Source organism: Fopius arisanus, unplaced genomic scaffold (assembly GCF_000806365.1).
Source record: "Fopius arisanus strain USDA-PBARC FA_bdor unplaced genomic scaffold, ASM80636v1 scaffold00005, whole genome shotgun sequence".
In the NCBI taxonomy this organism is placed as follows: Eukaryota; Metazoa; Arthropoda; class Insecta; order Hymenoptera; family Braconidae; genus Fopius; species Fopius arisanus.
Window position 1 is genome coordinate 1,923,926 of NW_011887744.1, and position 21,772 is coordinate 1,945,697.

Below are 21,772 nucleotides of genomic sequence, written 5' to 3' on the forward strand. Positions count from 1 at the left end.
AATTGGATTCGGTTAAGGGTTAGTGGATTTGGTTTAGGCTTAATTGGACTTGGTTAAGGGTTAGTGGATTTGGTTAAGGCTTAATTGGACTTGGTTAAGGGTCACATGGGGGCAAAAAAGTTACCGAGTCGGCTGACGGGCAGACACCCCCATTGCATGTGGCGCCCTCCCTCTCTTGGGGTGCAGTACTACGATGCAGCTGGGGTCACTCGCACCCCCCAGAACTGTGCCTCTACTTTAGTCAATCCTCTTTGACTGAGCCTCTACTTTAGTCAATCCTCTCTGATCTCCCCTGTAATCTCTGTTGGTATTGCTCGTTCACTTTAGATTGATTTATCGGCAAGAAGAGTGCGAGGAAAGAGACAGAGAGTAACAGCCCCCTGTTGCTCAGTCTTAATTCTGTGTTCCTACGGGATATGTAACCTCTATAATGTGCATAACAATGTCCAGTGTAAAAATAAGAAAGCTATAAATTTAAAAGTGTACGTGGAGTCGTCACATAAAAGGCGACACAGGGGGATAAATAGGATTTGGAAAAACAACACTGAGAAGTTGAAGCTTCACTTCCGTTGGGGCCCTACATCCTACATCGGCCAGATCTGTGAGCAATCGATGAAAATGGCGAGTTGTCAGACTTGTCGGTGTACCAGGTAAGACCTGCAATATCATTTCTCCATAAACATTAATCCGCTGATTCCCCTGAATCTTCATCTCTCGCTAATTGTCACAAGGTATAAATGTTTACTTCAAGTGGATAGAATGATCATCTCATAGAAATCACTAGATAGAAACGGACGAGATTTCCCCCTCGGTAAAATGATACTTTACTTTTATTCCGAATGTCTTGTCATGAAAAGGGTATTAAGGGCATCAGTAAAAAAGAGTTCATCAACTTTTGCCAATATTTTTCAATGTTCAAAACAATGTACACGTCATCATGTGCCCATCGGGAATATACTAGACTCTCTAAGTTACAAACTTTTCAAAAAACATAGGTCACTCAGCACTGGTATAAAGTTGACTCGTGATATTCAGTGCATTGTATGACCGAGGATTTTTCATGAGAATTACTTTTAATATTGTAATCAATCATTTGATGTACACCTGTGGTAAATGGAAAGAGTGCTCCACCCATCGCTCTTTAATCCTGTAATTGTCAAATGTTGTTAGATTGTGGGTTTTTAAATATTTAAATGAAGATTTTTGATTTGTTCATGCATATATTTATATGCAGGTAATTTCTGTTGACTTTCAGAAAATACCTGGAAGAATAATACAGGAGCTTGCGGAGAACGAGAAGAAATGGCTTCTGAAGCATCTTCTCTTGACAGTGCAGTTAGCAGTGGTGCGTATTTTTTTTTAAGTATTTTTAACAAATCCATAGTCAATTGATTTCGATTCTCTACGAATTTGCACGATGATTTGTGTAGTCTTTGTCTTTATTATCACACATAACTTATAAATTGTGAAAGCGCTCTGCAGGTGCTAACGTAAGTGTGATTGAGAGTTTCTTTTCTTAGTGAAAGCTGAAACAATGAGCATTAACTAGTCGTACAGTATTGATTGCCAGGTGAATCACTCCTGTTATATTTCTAACAGAATGAAGTACTTTTAATTTTCTTAAATATTCACTTTTGCTGTCTTTGATGCTCAGAGTAATGATAAATTCAATTGAGTAATGATAATAAAAATTCAATCTCCGAAATCGATCTCTGAATGGTCTCTTAATTATGATAATATATTTTTTTTACAGATGGGGCCCTTCACATGGGTAAGCTTCAGAAATATTTGTTTTGAAAAAAAAAAAAGAAAAAACATGGAGCAGAGAAAGATCTCCGTCATTGGTCTTTATGATTTCAAGAGAATAATTTATTATTTGCTTTTTATTTTATGTTTCGTTTGTGATTTTGCACGGATTATTATTGCTGGCATTCAGAACGGGATAATGGAGGATATGGCAGTGTTGAAAGTCCAGTAGGTGGTCCCGATTGTCGTAATGACTACGATGGCTTGCAACGTGATCAAAGTTTGCACCCGATGCTCATTAGACATAAGCACTCCGATTCGATGAGACGGTTTGTGTTTTATTAATTTATTTTATTCTGCCCTTATCATTTCTATAAATAATTTTCCTTCAATTATTACTGCACCTGTTTTTCTAGACTCTCTCATGCTTTCCAATTCACACTCAGTTGAGCCATCGATCAGATCACCTGACCTGATTTTCAATTCATTTTATTTTTATTCTTTGTACCAATATATATATATATATATATATATATATACATATACATTTTTTTCATCCAACAATAACATGTGGCCTAGTCGCCTCTCTCATCCCCGAACCGTGTTATTAGGTTTTCCACATGTTTAACTCATAACTCATGGGGCATTTTTTTTTATCTTCTCCGTGGTATCGTTGAATATGACTGGCCATCGAGGAGGGTATCGATTTCTTCCCATTCTCCTTTTTTTCATCTCAAAAATAGACTCAAGTGGTGAAATTGTCACTTACGTACTAATTTCATTACGAATCATGATGACTACAAGTAATTTGAAGTGTTTTTTTGAAGTGTTAATAATTCTATAAGAATAATTGTTTATGCTGCAACAAAAATGTGTAGCCAAGTGGGAAAAGGAGATTAGTTGACTCGATTCTTCGGTTTTGCCGAGATATATTTGGAGTTAAAGGAGATAATTAAATATTTTCAAGAGATTTTTTGGTAGAAGTGAGAGCTACAAAAAGTTGGCTCATTTAATTCTCGAGATATTTTTGATGAATTCATCGGAGAGTTTGGATTTAGTCAATTTATTTTCTTTTGTCACTTCTGAATAGATTTATCGTTACAGATGTGATCACACTATGAAAGAGTTGGAGTACTACTGCGGCCAGCACATTGTCGCGATGAATCAACTGGAGGCAACTTCACAAGAAAGCTCAGCTCTGCTGGGGACATATGGAGATCTCGTGAGCGATAAACAGCGATTGGATCGTGAAGTTCAGGCTCTCCAAAAAGAGGTATCAGATTTGAGGCGCCAAAATCAAGACGTACTCGTTGCTGATAGTGGTAATAGTGATACTATGAATCAGCATTATCTATCAGCTCTGAGGAAATATAAAGCAATTGAGGATGAGTATGATTCGCTTAAAAAACGATATGATGATTTGTTGTCTTCACATTCCTCCGCTGTTAATAAGGTACAGATTATTATTTAAATAATTAAATATGGCGTAGAAAGTCCCAATATATTTCCTTCATAATTTATTTCGATTTTTTTTTCGCAGTCTATCGAATCCCATAATTCCAGAATTTTTGATCCGCTCTATCCAGTGACACAGATTGAAATTAATTATTGTATAACGATCTGGACAATGAAATAATAACAAAAAAAAATTAATCATGGCTTAACAAATTAACATCGATATCCCCTGAATTATTTATCCATACTGATTGATTCGACACAAATTTTTAATTCAGCAACAATGATACTCATCTATAAAAATGCAATTAGCCAGTTATGTTTTGATGCTCTTATTACTGTTTACTGATAATAATGACTTTTTGCATTGCTGACAGTTGGAGTTGGCACAAGAGGAAGCAGGGAGATTTAAAAAACAATACGAAGAGGCACTCCAAGAGAGAAATGCAGCATTCAGGGAAAAAAATGGCTTGAAACAGCAGTGCACATCGGCAATAAGGCAGTGGGACATAGCAATGCGAGAGCGAAATGAATATCGTGAAGCTTTGTCGAAAGTACAGCAGCAGCATGAAGATGCTGTGAAGGAGATTAATCAAGCAATGATGCTGCGCATGAAAACAAGTAAAGATATGAAACGACTGACGGAGGAACGGAATGCGGCACTTCATGAATATACTTTAATAATGGGAGAACGTGATACTGTTCACAAGGAAATGGAGAAATTGGGTGATGATTTATCCCAGGCTTATGCGAAGATCACTCATCTGGAAAATCAGAATAAACAGCTGGTCGATGGGGTAAGTTGAGGGAAAATATATATTTTTTTCTATTAAACTAGCTCTACCCTTGCGGAAAACCGCACATTTCAATGCTAGAAAAATTCAAAACAAATGGATTACAATCACAATTGGCATTTCAATTTCAATGTATCACAACGTAACATAATCGTTAGCCAAATTCTTTTCCACCGAGTGACAAAATAAATATTTCCACTTCAATTAAAGATTATAATTTAATTTTTTTATCATAAAAAGTAAAAAAAAATTATAAAAAATTATTCATCATTTCATATTATATATAATAATATCGAAAAATATTCCACGGTAGCTCAGCCGGAGGGTAGAGATACTTTAATAGTTTCGCAATGATAATAAAAATAATAATTACAGAAAAAAACGTTATCCTATCAAATTGAGACGCTGCGTCGCGAGATTTCATCAGCGCTTCTCGATCGAGATGAGGCATTTAAAGAGTGCAATGTACTCCGCCAGAAATTCGGTGATTATTCCGAGGTAGCAAGTAGAGATTACAAAAATCGATTAGAAATTCACTCTTACAATCGCGAACGAATAAATTCATCAAAAGAGGCAGAATGTGAGTCAAACACTCGAGATTATTCGAAACGTGATAAAGAGAGAATGGATGATCTAGATCAGGCGAATTTGGAGATTGATAGACTTAGAAAACAAGTTGAAGCCGTTCAAACGGAACTCGAGGAGGCGATTCAAGAGGCAGAGGTATCAAAACGTCGTCGTGACTGGGCATTCAGCGAGCGTGACAAAATAGTTCTCGAAAGAGAGGCCCTGAGGTCGAATTGTGATAGATTGAGAAAAGAGAGAGATCGAGCGGTTTCAGAATTTGCAAGTGCAATTAGAGATTCGGATGATATTAAGAAACAGAGGAACGAAGCGTCAAAGGAACTCAAGGATCTCAAAGAGATGATTGAGAGTGATTTAATGACGCGATCGAGTATTTACGGTCATCACGAGGATAATAATTCGGCAGAGTGGGATGTAATAACGATACATCTCGATTTAAGTAGATTGTGTCAAGACTCAGAGCGTGATTTGGGTCTTGTTTTGATTGGTGGACGTCAAGATCCATATTATCCCAATGATACAGGTGTTTATGTTGCACAAATAGCCGAAGGAAGTATTGTTGGTGGTAAATTGAGAGTTAATGACTGTATTATTCGTGTTAACAATGTCGACTGCACTTCAGTATCAACTAGAATGATTTTGGAAACACTTCGTGCGTGTACTGTTGGCTCGGCAACCGTGACTGTTCGTCGTAAACGATCAACCCGAAGATATCTCAGAACAATTCAATTGCCTATTGGGGGTTCAATACCTCATGGCATTGCTCTCGAACTTGGTATTTATATATCAAAAATATCACCTGCCAGTTCAGCAGCTAAAGATGGCAATTTATCAGTTGGTGATCGTGTATTAAATATCAATAGTAAACCAATGGATAGTGTTACTTCAGCTCACGAAGCAATGAGTTTATTGAATGATTGTATTGCTGATGTTCTAACAATAACAACACTCAAAGGAATTCCACTGTCATTGGCTTCGAGCTCAGAAACAATGCCCGATACTGGTATGATTTATGGTACAGATAAGGCTCAAAAAATGGTCAACAGCTGTTCTCAAACCGAGCAAGAACGCATGATGTTAAAAGCAACGTCTGACGACTACGAGCGTCGATATATGGCGTCGAATTTCAATGACAGAAGTATATATAAAGTGTCAAAATCAGTCAGTGGTGAGAAGCCAAGTAGTATCAGTCATGCATGGGACAATATACGTGAAAAGATAGATATCGTCAGGGGTAGAAGACACAGCAAAGATCGTGACGATAAGAAAAAACGCCATAGAAATTCCAGTCCTAATACATTTGAGCAGGAGCAAGACGCAATAGCTGAATTGGATTCGGTTATCGAGAGTTATCATCAAAAAAAGACATCAACAACGACGACAACAACAACAGCAACGCCAGCAGCAGGTGCTGCTGTCGCTGGTGCATCAGCAGCGAATGCTAGCAGTGTGTTGAAGAGAAATAAATTGAGAGCTAATGAAAAAATGGAGAAAGACGGTGGTACATGGCCGAAAGTACGAGGTGGTCCACTCATTCAGAATGGCACCGGAACAATTTTGCATCCTCGAAAGACAAAGGAGAGATTACCACTGAGTGTTCTTATCAATCATCCACCAAAATACGAGAGTTACAATTACAACAGAATATCCAATCCAATTCCACTGGGTAATTTTTCAAATGTAAGCAATCGTCATACTGTTTATAAAGCTATGGAGAGTCCAGTGTCATTTAGTAAATCAGGTCAACTGTTTGGAACGCAAAAGTTATTTACACCTGCTGTTCAATTAAAGGATATTGGATCGCTGGAGAAAAAGCCAGCGAGTACGGAGTTTGAGCCAGTTGAGCCAGGACGTCTCAGTTCGAGTCAAGCACCATCTGAGAGCAGTATTGATTATTCAGTTAAATCGGCCAATGATTACAGCCATCCCATACAAAAGAGACGTCTCAGGCAGTATGGGAGTAATGAAAGCCAGCCAGATACATTGCAACACAATCGTACACACTCACAACTCTATCCACCAGCAACAACTCTGTCTGTTACAACATCGGGTCTCTCTCAATCATCAGCAGCTGCTTCAAGACAACAACAATTGTCTGGTAATTTTTCATTTCCCCCGTATACACACTCACATCCACATCCTCACCAACAAAATTCCTTGCCCTCACGCTATCCCTCGCCACCGTCACTCCCATTAGCACAATCAGGTGAGTCCATTGGACTATCTGATCGTTCTTGGTGTTTTGAGCCTCCCTACATATCTGGCCACAGCCAGGCATTTGGTCATTTGCACACACCCTCTGTAGACTCACCCTATCAAAAATTGAGGGGACATCCTGTCGGTGGTGCTTACGATGTCGTACCTACAACCTATACACCACCAGGTTATTGGTACGAGGGTGGTACATTTCCGAGAAAAAAAGAGAATCAGAGGTTTAGAATACCATCGAATCCAAGTGTTGTGTCCAAGAGCAGCGTTGGAAAATTGTCCACTGGAAGTATTGAACGAACATCTGAAAGAGGTAGTCCAATGCCAAATACCTTTCGTCTCGATGTATTGACTTCTAGAACAGGGATGACCAGTCCTGGTGATGATACTTTCACACCTTTACCTGGAGAAATTCGCAGATTAAAAATTGATAAATCAGTTGAGCCATTGGGAATACGTATTTTTTGCCTTGAGAAGAAGGGTGTCTTCGTATCGGCTGTCAGTGAAAATTCACTGGCTAGTAAAGTCGGTTTGCAGATTGGCGATCAATTGCTAGATGTGTGTGGCATCAATCTGAGAACAGCTGATTATCCCAGTGCTGCCAAAGTACTCAGGGATGCACGTACTGGTGCTATAACTATGCAAGTCCAGTACAATCCACATAGTGAGTATTTTTGCACATGTAAAGATCGGCTCCTCCCACAGACTTCCTCCCAATTTTATTATCATCATTACTATTCTCACAATTATGAAAAATTTACCTCCTTTAACGTTAATTATTCTTCTACATTGCACCATATTTTTTCTGTTTTTTATTTTTATTTTCTTCTTTTTTTCCCCATCTTTTTTACCCGCAAATATAGAATACAACGAGCTCCAAGGGACAGGTTCATCGAGCTCCCCAGAACCAGGTGCTGGGGGAGATGGAAGTCACAGTGGTTCACCAACGCCATGTAACAGTCCTGAGGTCCCCAGGAAATCAAGCCTGGAGCATCATGAGACTTCAGAGCCAGAGCGAGATGCTGCAGCGACAGTTGCGGCAGCAGCAGCAGCAGCCGCAGCCACAGCAAGTGCAACATCCACAACAACAGCAGCAGCAAGCAAAACAACTCTGATGCCACCTGTGACTCGCGAACGTGAGGTACGAGCTTCTGCTTCGATGGAGGTACGCGACACCCAAGAAAGAACACGCGAAATTCGTAATTCAGCATCACTTGACATAAATATTAGAAAACCAGAGCTTAGAAATTCAGCGACTATAGATTCGATACGTGGAGCATCGACAATGTCGAGATTGCAGATGAATCAAGCAGTGACAACTCTACAACGTCAAAATGCAACTGTTCGAAGTCCAACTCAAGAAGAACAGAGTCGTAAGAGCCCACCAACGATTGAACCTCGATATCTCTTTATAGAAACACGTAAATGCTCAAATTTGGGGATATCCCTGGTTGGTGGTAATGGTGTTGGAATATTCGTTCATTCTGTTCAGCCAGGCTGTTTGGCCGAGGATGCAGGATTGAGACCTGGTGATAGAATTCTTGAATACAATGGAGTCGATTTAAGACAGGCAACAGCTGAACAGGCAGCACTTGAATTAGCTAGGCCGGCTGACAAAGTAACACTTGTTGCTCAATACATGCCTGAACGTTACAATGAAGTGAAGGATAAACCAGGTGATAGTTTTTACGTCAAAGCAATGTTCGATCGTGTTGGTGAAGTTGGTGATAGTTTACAACTTCGGTTCAATAAAGATGATGTTCTTTATGTTGATAATACCATGTTCAATGGTACACCTGGTCACTGGAGAGCATGGCTGGTTGATCAGGCTGGTAGGCGGCAGCAATGTGGAATTATACCGTCGAAATTTAAAATTGAAGAGGAACTACTCCTAAGGAGATCCCTCGGTGACTTGGAGACAGACACGGGAAAACGAGGAACAACTAGTGCTCGGAGAAGCTTCTTCCGCAGAAAAAAACATCACAGATCTTCTAGTAGAGACAGCAAAGAGCTCTCTCAACTCACTGGCGTCAGTCTCGGTTGGTACAGTGACAGTGGAACATTGAATGAGGAAAATTTACCTGCGAGCTATCAAAGAGTCGAGAGACTTGATTATCCAACTTTGAGACCAATTTTAATAATTGGTCCACTCAGTGAATGCGTTGCTACTAAACTAATGCAAGACTGTCCTGGGGAATTTACAAGGTGTCTTCCTGAAGCTATGCACTGCTCGCAATCTACCCTGGAGCAGGGGCTCAGAGATTCACTTTATGTTGATTATCGAAAGAAAGGAAGTTATTTCGAGTGCACCACTGTACAAGCTGTCAAAGACGTGTGCGTTAAGGTACATTAATTTGCAATAATTATTCATGCAATTTACATTATCATTTACCCCAATTTTTTTTTCTTATACAAATTTAACTTCAATTTCTAGAATTCACACTGCATTTTGGACGTATCCATCGCCTCAATCGAACGGCTCCACAGGCATCAGATATATCCGATAGTACTTCTTATTAAATTTAAAAGTGTCAAGCAAATAAAAGAAGTCAAAGATTCCAGATATCCAAGTGATAAAATAAGTGCCAAAGCTGCTAAAGAGATGCATGAACAGTCCCTGAAAATAGAGGCTGAGTACAAACACTATGTTTCTGATATTATTCAGGCTGGGGTTAATGTAGCTTATATCTGCACTCAAGTCAAAGCTGCTGTCGATTGTGAGCAGAGTAAGGCATTATGGGTGCCTCGAGGGCCACCCTGACATCCAAGGGGGGGCTCCCATAAGCCACAGTGGAAATCAATCTAAATTCACTGCGGGAGTCCTAGTTCGATTTAACGAAAAACAAAGAACTTTATCAATGGAAATATATTTCGTCAGACTGGCGACGATTTTTTATTCAATATATCTCAAAAACTCAAAAATTAGAGAAGATTGCCAATTTAAATTAGAATTTCAACTGATTGTTGCCACAATCAACGAGAGTTCCTCAGAAAAAGCAGGGAAATACTATTGGAGTGGAGGATAGATTGACACGGTTCGAGTTTAATTACATATTTTATTTTAATAACACGAAAATGGAAAAAAAAACTCTTTTAAGAGTGTTTAAGTCACTCTACAGCCGTGACTGAACTAGTCGCCAGCTCGTTTTTTCTCTAATCAGCTAAAAGCTGTTTTAACGCAGTTGTCACATGCTGTTTTGTGCTAGTAAGAGTGTCTACACAGTGGGTGGATTAATTGAAAACGTATTAACGCTAGATATTCGTATATTATTTATAACTGATTTGAATCAATTGGCCGTAGAGATAATATATGCGTTTTTTTTTTAGTTTAGAGTTTTTTTATAATTAAAAATGGTATATATGGGGAGAAACAAAAAATATTTTTACTGTGGGATCAATGCCTTAGCGGGCGGTTTTTATCTATTTGTTATTTTTAACTGGAGCAACGGAAAAATGCATCTGCTTGTTGTTCTGTTATAACAGGTGCAATTTCCATGGAACCGAAAATAATAAGAAAAAAGAATAATGGAATTTTATAGCTTTGTAATGAGAGACAATATTTAGGCGTAAGTTAATTCACCGAGACCAAAAATTAAGGACATAAACTGTACAAACGAGAAAAATGTAGAGTTAATTTGTTATTTAAATGAATAAAAAATTGTCAAAATCCAGAAGATTCATTGACGTGTGGGTCGTGAGTGATCTACGTAATTTACACATCAGATTTATTTCTTGTTCAGCCAAGAGTGTTTCTGGTTTATTCGAAAAAAAAAGTGTTAGGCGCATATATAATTGCAGTACTGGTATAAGTGTGAAGTTTCTGTGCCATCCTCACGAATACTTCTCAATTTTCAGCTAGTGTTTTTAAAGATTTTTTTATTTCATTTTTTTATTCCATAATTTGATAATTGTCAGAGCACTCCTCTCAGTAAAATCAATAGATCATTCAAACGTGTAGAAAGAATACAACTTTTTCAGCGCCATAAAAAACATGAATAATAATTAAATAAAAATGCGATTTCGATGTTATTATCAGTCATCACTGTGATACATAAATACTGCTTCAACATATCGTGAGACTCTTCCCATTGTTGTAATCAATCACGACCAATTAGTTATCTAGTAATAAATTTTTCTATAAATTTACCGACATCCTTTTGAAATATATCAATTGAAACAATATCATATTAATTATTGTGATTCGGTGAGATGTGTAAGAAGGGATTACGAAAATGTTCAATTCTAGTGGTGTTCAGAGCGACTTGAATTTGAAATAAAAAAAAATCTACAGTTGTTGATTATTCGTTAGCCACAGGGTGACGAGAAGAGTTGCTTGCGCCATTAATTATTCCCACTGGGAATCGATCGCTCGATAATTTAAAAATAAATTTGTGCGCTCTTGAAATGTAATTGTGGAGTCAAAATCGAGAATTCGAGAATTCTTGAGATGTTAAACTCACACCAACCGTCTTTGTTATTTTAATTCCCTTGAGCAATAAGAATTTTATGAATATTCACTATATAAACATATTTATTATCAACTGTAATTGTGTGAACGACAGTAAATAAACAGGCGTCAATAGGATAATTATTATTTTTGCGCTGCGAGTGGAATAAAGGTAAAGGATAAAATTTCAAGAGCAAAGGCACATGAACTTGTCGAGAATATCTTTTTTTTTTTCGCCGTTGTGGAGTTATTATTATATTGGTAAGAATTAATGGATTTTCGCAGTATTATAAATGCTCTATTAATGCTCACTCAAAATAAACCGTTGTGATCATTATAAAATGACAATTGAAATTTATAACTCGAGTATTTTCAGTCGTCAATTTTACAAGACGAAACGGAAAATGAATATTTTCTAATGCTACACTACAATGATAATGAACAATTTTCCGCAATTCATCATATAATAATTGACTAATTGTTCCGATATTACTCTATATTTTTTATGAAAATATTCAATGTTTACAATCAGCAAATAAAATTTCCGCGGTGAAATGTTTCACATGTATTTCCTACACATCATTGGTATGATTTACGAAAGCAATAACTGCCTGTCAATTTTTTAAATCATTTGCCTTTTTCATCCCAATATGTCGTCCTAAAATTGTCGCAAGGATTTAATACCAGATACGACGATTGAGTGAATTTACTCACCCGTTCTTCGATATTTCCTCCTGCAATGGTTTCTGATACCAAATATTTTAACTCACTACTCATCAATGATACTCCAACACATATACACAATAAAAGGCTTTCTCGTGCGTAGATTATCATCTTAAATAAATAATAATTGTGCATACATATTCAATGTTTATATATGTATATAAAATATCTGTAACATCAATGAACCCTTGCCCCATGGGCAATCCAGTTCGGACAATTTTTTCATGTTCACCTTCCAGGACAAATAAAATAACAAAAATAATAAAACAAAACATTATCAACAATCGGAATTCAATCAGTATAATGGATTCTCATAAAATATCGAAAACAAAGAGAGAAAAAAAATATCATTAAAAATACAATTAAATCCGCAAGTAAATAAATAAATAAACGATTAATCGCATGGAATTCATCGGTACTGACAATGAGTATGGCAGCTTGTTCTAATATAAAAACTAATTCTGATAAATTCATCCGTTTTAATAATTAGAATAACGCAAAAGATGAACTTTCAATACATCCAAGTGAGAAAGTTTGACAACATTCAAGTGATTTTAATGTATATTTGTATGTATATATAATGTTACTTTAGGTGATATAATTGAATAAATTATTAATGGCATATCAATATAACATTATTAGCATTTTTTCTTCAATTCACTAGCCTTGAGTGTTCGGATTCTCTTAATTTTAGAAGGGAATGAAAAATTAATTGCCAGGTGGATTTAATTTGAGTATTTGCTTATGGGTACGTGGTGATCTCGATGTCACCCGAAATTCTATTGGGAGATCGTAACATCGACATACGCAACAGCTTGGAAATTTGAACCAATCGCTGAATATACCACGACACTCGTTATTTGGATCATAAGCAAGAAGCCGGTACAGGCGGTATTGCTGCTCGCATTTGCACCCTTCGCGACAGTACATTTGCTTATTTTCATGTCTACAAGAAATAAATAATTCATTAATAACTCACGAATGAAAATAAATTATCAAATCATTCATAAAATTGTAGTACAAAGTCCAAACGGCGCCTCAATTTTTTTTCAAATTAAAAAAAATAGAAAAGACACTCCAACTTACGTGCATTTTTCCCAGTGAAGAAACTGTTCGAAAGGATAAAGATTGAGTAAAGCGAGAATTTCCCCTTTTGTATTATTCGCCCAGAATGGAGCGACAACTTCATCTTTAACTGGACAAGCATTCCTGGAGGAATAAAAAAAGATAATTAAACAATTCCAAAAGGTAGATAAAAATTACTTGAAGATTCATCACAGCGAGACTTACACCCCACGGAGTTTAAGCACCGGTTGTTCCTGTTGATCTTTAACAACAAAATCTTGAAAAAGTTGCCCCTCGACACTGGACCCGGTGCCCGCCTGAGGTTCAGGCGGTCGATACTCAGGACGCGGTCTAAATTCTTGTTGACTACCATCTGAAGATGAATTTTCCTTATCCTTTTCTGTGGTGAATTGATCAATCCCATCGGCCGAGGAAACTCCGGGCAGCCGTGCTGTTCCATTTAATTCTAAAGTCGCTTCAACATAAACTGTTTCTGTTGATTTACTGGGCCAGTCTGCTGGTGCGCTGCCTGAAACATTTTCCTTAGGCGTTTTCAATGTTTCAGGAATTTCGTTGAAAGTGGCATTTTTTACATGAGCTATTTCAGACAATGTTCCCCCTGATGTAGAGTTTCCTCCATCGGATTTATCTTCAGTTTCATTCTGATCGCTGGGTAATTTTTTTAATGGTTTTATTGTGGCTTCTTCTATTGATTCTGATGCTGTCGAAAATTCATCGGGTGATTCTGTTTGAGATGTCGTACTACTGCTGGCAGTTGTCGTTTCTGTTGGACGGAAGTAGAGTTTTGTGAATGCCGGCTGTTTGGGTGATTCATTTGTAAAAGCGCGACCTCGATATTCCCTAGTTTTCTCCTTTTCATATCTTCCCAAGTCATATTGATTGTCATGGATAGAACGCCTACAGAAAAAATAAATACGATGAGCTATTTGTTGCTCGAACTGTTTCTAAAGTATTGAGTTAATAAAATAGAAATCAATTCATTGAAGTTTAAGTGGTTGACTCACTGGAAGTCATCAAAGTATCTGTGATGATAATTCTCTTCATATTCCAATTGAATGTCATTTTTTTCAAGTTCATCCTTAAGAACATTAATATGTTTCTCATCTCCATACATCCGCCGCATTAATCCCTGATTCTCGTAGACAAATCGTCTAACCGCGTGCCTTAAAAAATCCATTCAAAAATAAAATTGAATACAACACCACCTGATAAAAATATTATTTCCACCAAATCAGACTAGTTGTCCCAAAGATCTTCGGTGTCGGTGAAGAATATCTCCTAAACAAAAGGAGACAGCAAAATTTTTGTATAAACTTTTTTGTAGCCCTCGAGGTACTTTGAATAAACGCTCTTATCAAAAATTTAATTATCTCCCTTCGTTTGGGAATTATTTGCAAAAAAAGTTCACCAAAGAGTCTGACGCGCTTATCGCCATTATCGCTTATCGCTTATCGCTTATCGCCAAGAGATTGAATTGGCGAAAATATTTCTTTTTATCAGTAAAGACAGAAGAAAACAAAGAGATAATTGGGATGAATGATTCAAATACCATGGGTAATTGCTGCCAGCAATTGTGCACCAATTCTGTCGGCGAAAGTCGCATGGAAGTTTTTCATAGTGCTCTCTACCATTACGCGAATAAGGTCTGCTACAGGCTGATGAGGCATCATAATTGAAAGTCCCTGATCCCCCAGTGCCCAATTGTCCGATAACAGTGGGGAGTAATATCAACTGTAACCCAGAATTACTCATTCAAATCCTAAAAATGGAATACGTTATTTTACAACTATTTTAAAAGTTCACTTTTCCGGACTGCTTAACGTGCGTTAAATGGCGAAGAACCCATCAAGTATCACAAAAATCATTACATATGACGCGTGCGTGCGAAAAAAACGGTTCTTCACGCACTTGTAACATAACATAATAATTGGTTTCAATTTTCTCTCACGAACTCCACCAAATTTAATCCCTCAAAGTGAACTTTGACAGATATTGCGAAATACAGCACGTGCTTTTTCGTACGCGCGTACGAAAAAATTCCACTTTGCGCACTAGTAACACAATGTACAATTTTTCAAACACTCGCCAAAAAATAATTTTTTCGTGATGTATTATTCGTGTGAACGTGGTATTTGCCTAGATAATAAATTTCAATAAAGCCAGGATTAATACCGGATTGATAAACAAAATATATTGATAAACAAATATAATATAAATTAATTAAATCAAAGTGCATACTGAATGCACTTACCACAAAAACCGGGAAATTAAAGCACTTCATTCTCAACTTGGCAATCGTAACAACTAGCAGTACGAAAAAAAGTCAATGAAATTTTTTTATTGAAAAAATATTTTTTCTCGTTCTCTCGACGAACAGATTGGCCACGAGATACCGATGAGTGTGAAATAAAATGAGCACCGGTAAACTTTTGGCCGACAGAAATACTTCCACAGTGGCTAAGGATGCTTTCATCACTGAGAAAGAACTATCTATAATCCCCTTTGCTGTCCAATAGCTTCGGAAAATAGTGGAAGGGGCCAGAGTGATATGAACCTGAAGAAACGAGAGAATTGAAAATTTAAAGAAGGGGTACGAGAAGGAACAAATGATTGTGCCAGTGTGTCCACAGAAAAAGTACGTGCAATCTGTTCCACAGTGGCTCTTTCTCTTTCCCCTTCTTATTTCTCTTTTTTCCCTTTTTTTTTTCATAAAAAGGTGAAACACACTCGCTTGACCGGAGGAAGAACATGCTAGGGAGATGCAAAAGTGCTGTCTTCAGTTGATGAAGTGAGATGGAAAAATATATAAGAGTAGGTCACCTCAGATACCGTTAGCACTCTCATACTGATGTGTGTCATGAGGGCCTGGCCGATCAATCACATCGTTTGAAAGAATTGTTCTGCTTCTATATTTGAGATAATGCTACATTCCCTCATTATTTCATTCATTTCCCCACTATTAAGATAGTTATGAAGATTTAACGATTTAAGATTAAAAAATGGTCAATCATCTCACTGAAAATGCCTAACGAATGTCCTAATGTCTTCCTTCCTCTTCCTGTGATAATCAATCAATATTTTTAGAAAAAATTTCATAAATCATGGATTTATCTTCATTCAGGAATTCACGTATATAGAAAGTCTTTGACGGACAACGAAAGGAAATAGTAATGGAACGAAAATTGAAAGTAAATGAATGAACACTAAGGGACTTGAACGATTTGAGAAATCGAAATGGAAACGTTATTTTCAATTGATACGACCATAAAACCCATTCTCATGACAATTTTTATTTAATAATATGTTTCGTGTATTATAAATTGTTCAATAGGCTCTCAACAGTCGTAAAGACTTTCAAATTTGCCCGCGGTCGCTTCTTGAAGTGCGCGCATGTGAAAATGAACTTCCGGTTGATAACTTCGAAAAACAACTGCAGCTGCTCATCCCTAGCCGGTAGACTGTAGTAAAATATAAACATTAATTTCAATTTATTATTATTTACGATCCCTTCCCCAGTCCTCGATTATTTTTTCATTTGGTATTACGCCCTGAATTTTATGATTTTATCTTCTTAAAGTATGTTTTTATTTATTTTATTATTATTTTGATATTGAACATATAACCTAATGGTGTTTGTTGATCTGTTTGGTTTGACAGTGGCCAATATTAATGAAGTGATTAATGGGCTTTATGAGGCCCTCGTGAAGGTGAGATATCCTGGTGTAACGAATATCGAATGTGGAGACCTAGAGAATACTCTTTTGGCCCAGAATGACAGGAATAAATTATTGCACTGGCTGTTGGTGCAGAGTTTGAGGGCTATTAGTTCAACTGCTGATGAACCCAAAGCTGATGATGGTATGCTGTCTCTATTTCATTATTCCAGATTTTTTTCCATGGAAATTGCAATAGATACGTCTTGTGCTTTCCCTGAAATTCTGTGGAGTTTGTTTCCACGTATTGGGATCCTGGCGAACCCTTTGCAAGATTCTATTGATTTTTTAGCATTAATTTAATTTGCAACGGTTAATTAAATTTAGGAATCAGTTGTAATTTTCGTCTTGACATTTGTGTATTTTCCATTGCAGAATCATTAGTGAAGTGGTATATTCAATTAGGCATTTGCGATAACAAGGCAGCTCTTCTGGTTCGTAAACAACGAAACGTCATTTATCATTTTTTATTAGAAGGAGATGATGAGACATTTTCTGTCCTTTTTGACTTTTTTATCTGATCGATAAATTCTCCAAGGAAAAATAGAATGACTGAATTTTCTCGGGGAATTGAATAAATTTAATAAAAATAAGTGGTTTAAGGAGTCGAAAGGGGCTATTTTTGGATTCGTCTCCTTTAATAATTTTTTCATTTGGCAATCGAAAAAAATGGAATTGGAATTGGAATCGTAAAATGCAGGCATTTTTCAGGGTCAATGTCCAATAAAAGATCAATTGGATACTCTCATAAGACTGACGAGATTCGTAATGAATGTCCTGGGGGTTAACGGTGAGAAGAAGGTGATCCCTGAGGAAGCAGAGAATATTCTAGACAGGTACCTGAATACCGAAATAAATTTGATTCCCTCGTCCTGTAAATTAACGACTAAACTGGGATACAACGAGGCTAAACGCTACATGAAGAAGTTGAGTGAGAGCGTGAAGGAACATGCACCTCCATCAACTTTTGCCTCTATAGACGTAAGAAATTTTTCCAGAGGATATTATCTTCAGCAATGCTTACTCCATTTTTTTTTATCTCTGTTTAAAAATTTCCCTGTATAATCCCATGGCATGAGATTTATAACAAAAAAAGGAGACAGCGAAAAAATAATATAACAGATCCTTAAGCTACTTCCTCCCTTCCACAGAAAACCGATAATCCCCAAGATTTAGAGGGAAAAACAGACCAATTGGATGAACAAACACTTTCTGCATCTGCCGAAACTGTCGAGAAGTTCTGCGCTGCTTTTCAAGATATCGATAAGTGGGTAAAACTTCCAGAGGAGTCCAGAGATACATCCACGGAATTAATAGATAATTACATTGAGAACATTCACAGTAATTTCTCTACGTTAAATGAGGTACCATTTCTTAGATTCAAGTACAAAAAATCTAGAAGCTAAGTCGAGTTCTCTTTTCATTTTATTTCTTAGGATTATTTTTAAATACAAGATATATACGTCGCTGCTGAATAATTGAATGAATGATTTTTCTTGTATTTTGTCCCGTTTCCAGACTCTTCAAAACAAAAATGAGATCCTCAAGGCAGTTATTCCCACAGGACTAGACACAGGAACGTATCCACTGGACCAAATTATCCAAGATACAGTGATCGGTCTAGAAGAGCTTCAAAAAGTCACGGATAGAAATGACAACTGAATATTAATATTATAAATATTATTATGATCATTATAATACTATTAATATTATAACAGAATCTCGGTAGAGTCGCACTTCTCCCTAATTTCTTTTTACGCGTATCTTTCGGTTCGCCCATTCTAGTACATACCTCCGGACTAAACAGTAAACAAATCGATTGTATCGTCCGGCGAGGAATTTAATTCTAGGCAAAGTAAAGCCAAAAAATAAATTTCTTTTGTATTTGAATTTGCGATGAAAAAATTCGGTTTACGGTTCCAGCGAGCGCGTGTTAGGGTAGTTTCATAATCAGATTCTCCGAATTCACTTCCCCTACAATCCCATGCACGCGGATATAACGGGAGTCGACTGTAATATTATTTTTCATTTGATTATCTCTTATCTAACGTATTTTCGTTCGGAGAGGGAACAAATGCAAGAGAGGAAGAATTGACTGTCTAATCACACTGAATTTTCTAACACAATCAGTAATATTGATAGGTTAAAATGGTACATTTTTCAATGTTATTTTCTATACTTATTGTATTCTAAGGGCAATGATCTCTCAATAAAACACGAATTCAATGTATTTTCAAGATGATTATTGGCAAAACCCCAGTGAAAAATACATAATTTGGAAATAAAATGGCTTATGACCTAGGACGCTCCTTCTTTTCCTTGTACAGTGCGAGTAGTGATACGTTGGCAACTTTCACCACCTTGAAACGAACACCGGGAATATCTCCAACGGCGTGACCCTTACGACCAAAACCAGCCACCAAGACCTCGTCGTTTTCCTCGATGTTGTTCAGACAACCGTCACGGGGTACGAACGCTGTGATTTTCTTTCCATTCTTGATGAGCTGCACTCTCACGCACTTACGAATGGCAGAGTTGGGCTGTTTGGCCTCTACTCCACTGAAAAAAAAAATCCGCATTGATCACACCCCTTTTCTTTTCAAATTCCTTGGCCAAAAAAATTTTGTTCGGTTTTTAAATAATTAAATTATGAGAGTGGAATTACAATAATATTGAATTTTCGATTAAATTTCTTTAAAAAAATGTACAATTATTTAATCCAGTGGAAAATTCAGAAATATATTAATTTTACACATTTTTATGAACCCAGAATGGCATTTATTTCTGTTTTTTACACTGTGGTGATGAGAAGAGAGAAAAAATACTTACACTTTTTCCAAAACAATTCCCTTAGCGTGGGAAGCACCACCGAAGGGATTGGCCTTCCAACGCGTTCCCAGATGGGCTTTTTTGTAGTCCTTGTCGTTCCAGCGCTGGTCGCGTCTGTGATTGACGTGTTTTCTTGCAGTGCGAAGACCACGGGGTTTACCTATGGCCCAAATTAGCTATGAAATATCTCACCTCTAAGGAAAACTTAAGACAGTATTAAACTGGGGAAGCGATTTAATTTTGCCCATTAGCCAATTTTCAATTAATATTTATAAACTTCAGAGAGATGACAATATTTTTGTTATGACTTCATTTGCAGCCCTCAATGTGCTCCACAAAAAAAGATTATTACGAAAATTCAATTATTTCTCTGAGATTATAAATAGGAATTTTTCATGGCTGAAAATGGGACCGTAGGCCTTCAAGTATCAACATTTTGCACTCGCAAAATTGGTAATTCCCGATTGTGAAATGGAATTTTCTTTTTTTAAAGCTCTACGTATCACAAACACGCGTGGAAATATGTCCTAACCACGTTGTCATGGTCTACAACCTCAAAAAATCCACAATTATTGAATTATCCCGACCATCAATCACGAAAAACTCTCTAGGAATTCCAGCAATTGAGCACTTTAAATATTTAGTAACAATTCACACGGAATATTACCGAAAATAATTAAATAATTGCACGTAAATGCACATACCCATCTTGATCGCTGAGCAATACGACCGGAAAAGGTCTGGCCACCATCAACCGGAAGCCGGGACAGCCTCCTATATGAAAAATCACAATATTTGTGGGAAAATTCAAATCGATAATCTCCATTATATACAGATAAAAATATCAACTAATTTTTATTAAAATGGTATATTTTATTATATTATATGTATATATAGCTTGCCTATGTATCGAAAACAGCTGACAAAAAACGTTACCTGCTTTTTTTAAAAAGAGATAAAGAAAATTGGTCAACAATTTGATTACATTTTTATGGAAGGGAAAAACAAACAAACAAAACAAATTCTGTGAAAAGGATGACTTTGTTCTGAATAACTGGAAGAATTAATTTTTCAATGTCATTTCATTTATTTTCTACTTGAGCAACATTTGTCATTTACAGAAGCAACAGAGGGGGTAAATTAGTTAGTAGAAAAAATAAAATTTCGATTTATAAAAATGCAGCTTTTCGAATGACTCTGGAATTATCTTGAGGAAGAAAAGAGTTTCCAACGAATTCGCCAATGATATAATCTCGTCTGTTGGATACTTTATTCCCATATTTGTGAATAACAACACAACAATTGTCGAGGGACAGTTTAGTTAATTGCCTTACAGTACTTTATGATCGTCTGAGAAATACTCCTATAGCAAAAATACTATGTTGCTTACATAAATATATAACTTACTAAACTTTTTTGGAGATTAATGTTGTCTAACGTTACATAGGTTTTTTGTTCCTTTCCGTAGAATCGTGCGTAGAAAAATGTAATGAAAAAATTGGTGTAGCCTGATTTCAGTTTAAAAATTCCTGCAATTTCTCATCCAGCAAAATCATTCGGATAGATCATTCAAATTTTTATAAAACAAATGGAAGTTCTTTTATAAACTATTCTCAAAGCATAATTTGTGTACAATCAAAATCCATAGATTTTATCTGTGAAATCGTTTTCATTCTGAGGGGAAAATGAAATTCACGTGAATTTGATAGTTTGCCTACATGAATGCAATGAATTGTTCCGTTACATTTTTCCTCACGTGATAATTTCAGACAGACGTGAGTATCACTCATCTTCTCATATTACTCTACGAATACTGTTCGAGAAAGTACACTAAAAGACACATTCATCTCTAATGATCTCCCTGCATTAAAAATTATTTATTAGAGATGCATCTGCAAGGGATTATATAAACGCATTCGTCTTTAAACAATTTGATGGTGATAATTTTTATTTCAATTATCAATATTTTTTCGATGTTCTTGTTTCGGCTTTCAATCTCTTCTGTTGCGGGACAAATTCACCTTTTCTCTTTCGAAATTCCAATATTGTAGTATACTATCAAAAGCTGGCGTGAAAAACCTCCAGTCAATTATTTAATAAAAAAAAGATTCCCTTATCGGAAAAATCCATTGAATTGAATAAAAAATTCTATTTGTTTTTGGGCTGATGATTATTGAAAACTGCTT

General features: G+C 36.5%; 4 protein-coding genes across 11 annotated transcripts; 2 read left to right on the plus strand and 2 right to left on the minus strand.

Moving 5' to 3' along the window:
- Nucleotides 1–318: 318 nt before the first annotated feature.
- On the plus strand, nucleotides 319–10,455 carry Dlg5 (Discs large 5). Of its 6 annotated transcripts, XM_011315953.1 has the most exons (10): nucleotides 319–650; nucleotides 1,256–1,345; nucleotides 1,754–1,771; nucleotides 1,937–2,075; nucleotides 2,851–3,199; nucleotides 3,579–3,998; nucleotides 4,371–6,260; nucleotides 6,372–7,452; nucleotides 7,652–9,132; nucleotides 9,223–10,455. In XM_011315953.1, exons 2-10 carry the CDS (start codon nucleotides 1,303–1,305, stop codon nucleotides 9,547–9,549), a joined length of 5,748 nt encoding a protein of 1,915 aa, XP_011314255.1. In that variant the 5' UTR covers nucleotides 319–650; nucleotides 1,256–1,302; the 3' UTR covers nucleotides 9,550–10,455. The 6 variants fall into 6 exon arrangements, with proteins under 6 accessions (XP_011314255.1, XP_011314252.1, XP_011314258.1 ...); XM_011315950.1 differs by having other exon boundaries at nucleotides 4,371–7,452; XM_011315956.1 differs by having other exon boundaries at nucleotides 4,371–6,678.
- A 192-nt stretch (nucleotides 10,456–10,647) lies between these two features.
- Nucleotides 10,648–15,381, minus strand: spz4 (Spaetzle domain-containing protein 4). Its single transcript, XM_011315957.1, has 6 exons — nucleotides 15,296–15,381; nucleotides 14,594–14,775; nucleotides 14,049–14,207; nucleotides 13,249–13,941; nucleotides 13,045–13,167; nucleotides 10,648–12,904 (listed from the first exon to the last, which is right to left on the minus strand). Exons 1-6 carry the CDS (start codon nucleotides 15,323–15,325, stop codon nucleotides 12,667–12,669), a joined length of 1,425 nt encoding a protein of 474 aa, XP_011314259.1. The 5' UTR covers nucleotides 15,326–15,381; the 3' UTR covers nucleotides 10,648–12,666.
- Nucleotides 15,382–15,604: 223 nt separating this feature from the next.
- LOC105273492 (uncharacterized) lies at nucleotides 15,605–18,647 on the plus strand. 3 transcript variants are annotated; one of them, XM_011315959.1, is made up of 7 exons: nucleotides 15,605–15,679; nucleotides 15,761–15,855; nucleotides 16,702–16,902; nucleotides 17,133–17,191; nucleotides 17,469–17,738; nucleotides 17,909–18,121; nucleotides 18,276–18,647. In XM_011315959.1, coding segments are annotated over exons 2-7 (888 nt in total). In that variant the 5' UTR covers nucleotides 15,605–15,679; nucleotides 15,761–15,854; the 3' UTR covers nucleotides 18,420–18,647. The 3 variants fall into 3 exon arrangements, with proteins under 3 accessions (XP_011314261.1, XP_011314262.1, XP_011314260.1); XM_011315960.1 differs by lacking the exons at nucleotides 15,605–15,679; nucleotides 15,761–15,855 and adding an exon at nucleotides 16,465–16,507; XM_011315958.1 differs by lacking the exons at nucleotides 15,605–15,679; nucleotides 15,761–15,855 and adding an exon at nucleotides 16,582–16,620.
- A 331-nt stretch (nucleotides 18,648–18,978) lies between these two features.
- Nucleotides 18,979–20,366, minus strand: RpS23 (ribosomal protein S23). The gene is made up of 3 exons (XM_011315961.1): nucleotides 20,291–20,366; nucleotides 19,587–19,746; nucleotides 18,979–19,316 (listed from the first exon to the last, which is right to left on the minus strand). The coding sequence occupies exons 1-3, from the start codon at nucleotides 20,292–20,294 to the stop codon at nucleotides 19,049–19,051; spliced, it is 432 nt and encodes a 143-aa protein (XP_011314263.1). The 5' UTR covers nucleotides 20,295–20,366; the 3' UTR covers nucleotides 18,979–19,048.
- Nucleotides 20,367–21,772: the final 1,406 nt, after the last annotated feature.

What these genes read in the sequence shown, in the direction of transcription:
- Dlg5 (XM_011315950.1), top strand. Translation starts at nt 1,303, where the DNA reads ATGGCTTCTGAAGCATCTTCTCTTGACAGTGCAGTTAGCAGTG. An exon ending in CACTCCGATTCGATGAGACG is followed by an intron (nt 2,076 to 2,850) that starts GTTTGTGTTTTA and finishes TTATCGTTACAG; the next exon opens with ATGTGATCACACTATGAAAG. An exon ending in AGTCCAGTACAATCCACATA is followed by an intron (nt 7,453 to 7,651) that starts GTGAGTATTTTT and finishes CCGCAAATATAG; the next exon opens with AATACAACGAGCTCCAAGGG.
- spz4 (XM_011315957.1), bottom strand. Translation starts at nt 15,325, where the DNA reads ATGAAGTGCTTTAATTTCCCGGTTTTTGTG. An exon ending in GCTGGCAGCAATTACCCATG is followed by an intron (nt 14,208 to 14,593) that starts GTATTTGAATCA and finishes GGATTTTTTAAG; the next exon opens with GCACGCGGTTAGACGATTTG. An exon ending in CTTCACTGGGAAAAATGCAC is followed by an intron (nt 12,905 to 13,044) that starts GTAAGTTGGAGT and finishes TATTTCTTGTAG; the next exon opens with ACATGAAAATAAGCAAATGT.
- LOC105273492 (XM_011315959.1), top strand. An exon ending in TGAACCCAAAGCTGATGATG is followed by an intron (nt 16,903 to 17,132) that starts GTATGCTGTCTC and finishes TTTCCATTGCAG; the next exon opens with AATCATTAGTGAAGTGGTAT. An exon ending in CAACTTTTGCCTCTATAGAC is followed by an intron (nt 17,739 to 17,908) that starts GTAAGAAATTTT and finishes TCCCTTCCACAG; the next exon opens with AAAACCGATAATCCCCAAGA.
- RpS23 (XM_011315961.1), bottom strand. An exon ending in GGAATTGTTTTGGAAAAAGT is followed by an intron (nt 19,317 to 19,586) that starts GTAAGTATTTTT and finishes TTTTTTTTTCAG; the next exon opens with TGGAGTAGAGGCCAAACAGC.